Genomic DNA, 6,919 nt, shown 5'->3' with positions numbered 1-6,919 from the left:
ATAAGCATTATACAAACCCACAAACCTTGAGTTTTCCTAATCCTATAAGGATTATACAAACCCATAAACGAATAGCCTTTTAGAATAAAAACGTTACTAGCTATAGTCTGAATCTCGTAAGCTCGATAGATCGAGACATGTGTCGAGTTTTAATGAATCTCGACAAATTAAACTTTTGTTGAGGAGGTATTGAGACCTGCAGATTGTACTTTTCTTAAGTAATTTTTGAATAATCTTCATATCTTCAATGTAACCACTTGTAATGATCATCTTGAACTTACTTAGATTTACCCAAATACAAATAAAATGCATTTTGTCAAAAAATATGCCAATTATATTAAAATATGTCCTAACAATTATAATGATGACAAATGTTAATGAATATCTTAAGAACATTGGTTTATAAACAATTTTAAAAAAAAATTATAGAAAAAAATAATTAATTATTTTAACGACGTTTTATATTTCTCATTAAAATTGTATTAAAACTCTCTTAAAATAATTTATTAACAATTATTCCATCGTTTTCAGGGCTATAATGATTATAAAAGCTCCAACGGTACTCTAACGCATCCTGAACACTACACATTTCCATCTTAGTTTGCATTTATTACAGTCTTGCTCTTTTCTTCTACGCCTTTTAGTTTGCGTTTGTGCTCAACAATGGAGTATGAAAAGAAACGAAACCAAGAAGACAAGAAACCAAATTCTATTATACTTAAGTACGTGAAGTTTGGTTATCACTACTTAATCTCTAATGCCATGTATCTCTTCCTTGTGCCACTCAGTACCACAGCTTTGGCTCATCTTTCTAAGGATGATTTCGTCCATTTCTCCGACCACGTTATGCACAATCTTGTAGTTGTGACTTTATGCGTCGTGATTATAGCTATCCTAGCAACCCTTCACTTCTTGAGTCGTCCGAGAAAAGTTTATTTAGTAAATTTTTCTTGTTACAAGCCCGACCATACTCTAATGTGCAGCAATGAAACTTTCATGAAAGCGACTAAGCTAACTGGGAGTTTCACAGAGGAAAGTTTAGCGTTTCAAAAGAAGATTTTGGAAAGGTCCGGGTATGGTCAAAAAACATATACCGCCAAAACATTTTTGGAGGTTCCAATCAACATGAGTTTCAATGAAGCGAGGAAGGAGGCAGAGATGGTGATGTTTGGAGTGATTGATGAGTTATTGGCGAAAACCGGAGTGAAGACTAAGGATATAAGGATTCTTGTTGTGAATTGCAGTTTGTTCAATCCAGCACCATCATTGTCAGCCATGGTTGTTAACAGGTACAAGCTTAGAGGGAACATTTTGAGCTATAATCTTAGTGGAATGGGCTGCAGTGCTGGACTTATTTCTATAGATCTTGCCAAACGCTTGCTACAGGTATATAAAATTACACATACCATATACTATGCACAATTTTTTTTTTTTGGCTCAAACATATACTTTTTTTTTTATCGCAAAACGTGTACATATTATTTGCATTCATTGTATGCACATTTTTTATGTCTATTTCTTATTCATATCCATAATATCACATTTAGTTTTCACATCTTTGATTTTAATTTAAAAGCAATAATACGGTTAAAATATTGATAAAAATTCATACAATGGGTCTGTAAATAATAATTTCTTCTTTATTTAAGTCTAGATTACAAACAAAAATATATTGAAATAAAGTACGCAAATATATTGAAATAATAATTATAATAACAGCAACAAGTTAAACAAAACAAAATAGGAGTTTTTTGGAAGCAAACAATATAGGAGTTATTTCAAGTGTATGCTATTAGTTATGTATCAAATACCAAAAATCTAAACCCTGATCAACGGTAACCTTGAGCTATACATTTATACAGCACTTAACTTACATTGAGATCTGAGTTCTGATGACAGCTACGCTTTTTGCCACACACTTTTACTCATATTAACACCAGTGACTTGGTCAAACAGTCACAGGTCTAGGGGTCCAGCTAGTGCCATGTCGTGGTAAGCAAATTACATGTTTTCATGGAGGATACATTGTATTAATTAACTCTATGGAAAATGTTATAATCATTTTTCTTATTTGCTTAAATGATACTTTTATGAGTTTATCCCAATTGGTTTATTATTTTTATCCAATTTTTAACTATTTTTCTTATAATACGAGCAGTGTGGTTAATAAATATTATCCAAGATTATTTTGAATGAGAATTTAATTTGATAATTTGACTCAATTTGCAATAGCACGTAAACTGTCTTAATAAGCATGTGATATGTATTAAAACCATATTAGAATACTCTCTATTTGAAGTGGTTATATTTCATGCTTTAAAATTACTATAGCTTTTGAGTGAAATTTGTGATGCATTTTTGTGTTGTGAAACGTTATATCAGAACTACTTTTCCTCTACTTTTGTGTGTGTTTGTTTCTCAAAAATAAATTATATTTTAAAAACTTAAAAATATATTAAGTGTCACACCATTTAAAATTTTAATAATGTGACACTATAATATCAAATTCAAAAAATAAAATCTTAACTTTAATGGTGGAGTGCGGCTATTAAATTAGAGTAGAGTTCCTCTCCCATTATTACCCTTTTAATTATTTAGACAAACAAACGTGAGTTGTATGCCTCTCACCTATCATTCTCAAACTAAAAATGCTGAAAAATAAAAAAATGAGCGAACATACAGAACATATTTGTCACTATTAATGGAGACTTCTATATGGAAATATATATCACGACGTTTCTCAACACCTTTGATTTTAGTTATATTGCGTCCAACTAATTAATCTAATATTTTATTATGACATATGAGAGGAACTCAGATATAAAAGCTTCATTTAACCCTTTCTTCACAACATAGGACAATGCAATAATAGAAAAATAATTACATTTTAGCAAACCAAAACCAAAATTCACCTACATCAATGAAAGTTCATTTTAATGCAGTTTGTCTGTTTGTTGGAAATTATTTTTTCAAGACCGTACGTTTTTCCTTCATACGTTTTTGTATTTAATGAATCAATAATTATTTCAATAATGTTTTCTGCCAAACTTATTTGGAGAATCACTTTCAATCTATTATGTGTTGATTTATAAAATTATTTATATGTACTATTTAAATAAATTACATAATTTATTAAAAATGTCACATGTCTAAAAGTATATAGATCATATTTTTAATCACCATGTTGTGGATTGGAGGAAGCTTCTTTCATATTGGTTTGGAGATAAGCTTTTTTTATTATTATAATACCTCTAGACCAAAAGAATCATATACACTCTACTTTTTGTTAAATGGAAAAAGTGTTATATATACTAACAAATTCTTTTTAAATTTGTCTTCTAGGAATTAATGTTTTTATGTATACAAGTACTTGTGGGGTGTGGGGGCAAGAGACAGTTTAAGTTGTCAGAAATGAACTTCACACACATATACATTTAGATTAAGTTAGAGTATGATTTTTATATTGTATCAGGAAAAAAAAAATGATATCCTTAGTCTTTAATGGTGTCCCATTTATGGGTCTCTAACTCCAATTCTCCCCGCCCCTTCTATCTATAGGTGGGATTTTGTGGAAGCAAGATTAAATATAAATAAGTGGTTGGGGCATCATTTTCCAAACTAACAGTCCAAAAATGGCTTAATCAGAGTATTTGGCATGTAGTTAATTGATTCTTCTATTGCATTTAGCCTTTCATTGATTAATTAATATTTTTTTTTAGAATACTAAGTATTCTAACACACACACATAAGGGCAGATGGGAGAAGGTTTTAAAGAAACTAACAGTGACGTATATCCAAAATAGTCTAACTCTTGGATACACAACATAAACTTTAAACCTTTATAACTTACACTCATTTTTCAATGTAGAATTAACCCACTGTTTTTTCTTTTGAGAATACTAAGTATTTTAACACATACACACACAAGGGGAGAGGGGAGAAGGTTTTAAAGAAATTAACAGTAATGTATATTCAAAATGGTCTAATTCTTAAATAATATATTGTACACTTTTAAAAATATATTTCCAATAAATAAGAAATTAAATTGATTTTCAAATAATGTGACATAATATATATACTTAGATTGATGAAAAACTAAATCTCCACCAAATTAAAGAATGTACGTACAATCGTTATTTTGAAATAAATGAAGAAGATCAAATTCTTAATCATACTTAAGGTATATAATCGAATCCTCACTTTGTTACAGATACGACCTAATTCCTATGCTCTTGTGGTGAGCATGGAAAGCTTGACTCTGGCCGGGTATGATGGCAATACTCGCTCAATGCTCATCCCAAATTGTCTCTTCCGCATGGGTGCAGCAGCTATTCTTTTAACAAACCGATCATCCGATCGCCATTGTTCAAAGTATCAACTAGTTCATGCTTTACGTACCCACAAAGGTGCAGATGATAGAGGTTACAATTGTGTCTTTCAAAAAGAAGACATAAATAATCGACTTGGCGTTGCACTCTCCAAAGACCTATTGCCAGTAGCTGGAGAAGGTCTTACAACCAACTTAACAGCATTAGGGCCATTAGTCCTGCCCTTTTCTGAACAAATCCTATTTTTGGTGAATTTGATTGGGAGAAAGATTTTTAAAATGAAGATAAAACAATATGTTCCAGACTTTAAGTTGGCTTTTGAGCACTTTTGTATACATGCAGGAGGGAGGGCAGTGTTGGATGAGTTAGAGAAGAGTCTTGGACTTAGTGAGTGGCATATGGAACCCTCAAGGATGACTCTTTATAGGTTTGGAAACACTTCTAGTAGTTCCTTATGGTATGAATTGGCTTATACTGAGGCCAAGGGGAGAATCAAGAAAGGCGATCGAGCATGGCAAATTGCATTTGGGTCAGGGTTCAAGTGTAACAGTGTTGTGTGGCGAGCATTGCGAACCATTAATTCAGCAGATGAGAAGCATAATCCTTGGATAGATGAGATTGATAGCTTCCCTGTTCATGTACCTGAAGTGGCACCAATTGATTGTTAGATGCCATCCTTAATTTAGGTAATTATAGGAAGAACATTATGCATTCATGTATGTTATTAATTTCTTTTAAGTCTAGAGACAATTTTTTCCACAATTTATTTCACAACTTCTTGTGATGTTAAGTTGTAACCAGTGCAATATCAATTTTATTTGGATATATCTAAATAAATAAGAGATTGGTATGCTCCTTGTTAAGTTCTAAAAGTTTAGAACAATTAGTAAACCGTAAACATAAACTTGTCTAAATATAGATTCCTAAGGCTATAGGTTTGATTAGACAATATTCAAGGTGCTGCAAGTCTGAATACAAGAATAAGCAAGCTACGAGTTCAAGAATTCGAAACATGTTGCGTTCCACCGATCAAGAGAACAGGTTTGACCGATTGAGACACAAGTTATGCAAAATTTAATTAAAGTCCATCAGTCTGTTAGCCCATTAAGTGATTAGGGTTTCAAATCTATTTCACACAGTATTTAAAGGAAGCACTATGACACATTTTATTATAACTTTGGAGGTGCTCTTATGAGATCTAAAATGTACTGTGTCTTCTCCTTCAAAGTCACTACCGGAAATCATTCTCACACCTTTAGAACCTATAGATTTGAAGTTTCTATAACAAGATCATACATAGTTGATGATTCAAACTTTCAAAAGTAGCTTGGAGTCACAAATCGAAGAGTTTGTGTTGCTAAACCTTTGAGTGAGATGTCAAAGTCACAAGCGTAGGAGTTTGTGCTCAGCAAATTCAAAATAGAAGAGTCCATGGAATCGGAGCCGCACGTGGTCATGTTAGTAAGTTCCACATGAGGTAGTTTTAGATTTAGAGTTTAAATCTATTGTAATCCTCCATTTTATCATAGTGGATTTCTTTACCTTGAGAATAACTAGGTTAAATCCTTCTTAGGTTTTTACCTTGAAACGGTTGATTTCATTGATTTTCTTAGGCCATCATATTACCGTCTTCTTTACTTTTCCACACTAAGTAATATGTTTGCATGTGTACGTTGTTAGACCCCTTAAATATAACCAGATTAACCTAGTTATTTAGCCAAGTGATTAACTTAGGTAAATTATGCAAATCTAGGTTAGCACATATAAATCATATCGTTGAAACAATGCGGAAAAATAAATAATCCAATGATATGATAACCTAGGAAAACCAAACAGGTAAAAAACCTGGCGAGGATTTAACCTAGTTATCCTCAAGGTAAAACGAATCCATTATGAAAGAATTGAAGTTTACACAATAGCGACTTAGACCACTAACATCCTATTGCTATCTCGAGTAGGAAACTTACTACCACGACCACGTGACAGCTCTGAGTCCATAGACTACTTCTTTCTTAGATTCTCAGCAAGTACAAGCACTCTTGCTTGTGTATCTTTAAGCTCTTAATGTAGCAACTGAATGATCATCAAGCACTTGACATAATCTTGATTCCTGATAACCCTAAGTATATATGAAGGCAAACACCTTTAGATCTCACAAGAGATTCACATACATAGCATAAACAACAACTGCAACAACTTTTAAAACACAGTTAGGGTTTTCCCTTTTATACCTAGGGCAAAATATAAAACCCTACATGTCAAACTGAGCTTGGGTTTAGTTGGAAAAATTTTATAGAAAAACAATCTGTATGAGTTTCGATCGACCGAGTCTAACTTTCGATTGATCAAGCCAGGCAAATTTACACATTTAATCCTGCAGTGTACTCGATTCGAACTTTACATAAAAACATACTTTGAGCAAGTCTAAAAACAAGACTAAACGTTTTGATCATGGTTTGCCAACATTACAAAATGAAGTTCTAATACACAAATTAAACAAAGTGCTCAAAGTTACAAATACAGCCCATTACAAAACATTACCCAACAAAAACAAATTCAACCTAACTACTATCTATCAGTTGCAAGTGTAG

General features: G+C 32.1%; 1 protein-coding gene across 2 annotated transcripts; it reads left to right on the top strand.

Moving 5' to 3' along the window:
- Window positions 1–576: 576 nt before the first annotated feature.
- LOC142638089 (3-ketoacyl-CoA synthase 20-like) lies at window positions 577–5,200 on the top strand. Of its 2 annotated transcripts, XM_075812088.1 has the most exons (3): window positions 583–1,386; window positions 4,211–4,508; window positions 4,671–5,200. In XM_075812088.1, exons 1-3 carry the CDS (start codon window positions 664–666, stop codon window positions 4,994–4,996), a joined length of 1,347 nt encoding a protein of 448 aa, XP_075668203.1. In that variant the 5' UTR covers window positions 583–663; the 3' UTR covers window positions 4,997–5,200. The 2 variants fall into 2 exon arrangements, with proteins under 2 accessions (XP_075668202.1, XP_075668203.1); XM_075812087.1 differs by having other exon boundaries at window positions 577–1,386; window positions 4,211–5,200.
- The last annotated feature ends 1,719 nt before the right edge of the window (window positions 5,201–6,919 follow it).

This window comes from Castanea sativa, chromosome 6 (genome assembly GCF_040712315.1).
Source record: "Castanea sativa cultivar Marrone di Chiusa Pesio chromosome 6, ASM4071231v1".
NCBI lineage: Eukaryota > Viridiplantae > Streptophyta > Magnoliopsida > Fagales > Fagaceae > Castanea > Castanea sativa.
Note: the sequence above shows the minus strand (reverse complement) of the source record. Positions and strands in the feature narration are given on the sequence as shown.

Coding starts and splice junctions, on each gene's coding strand:
- LOC142638089 (XM_075812087.1), top strand. CDS start 664: ATGGAGTATGAAAAGAAACGAAACCAAGAAGACAAGAAACCAAATTCT. Junction 1,387..4,210: donor TTGCCAAACGCTTGCTACAG/GTATATAAAATT, acceptor ACTTTGTTACAG/ATACGACCTAATTCCTATGC.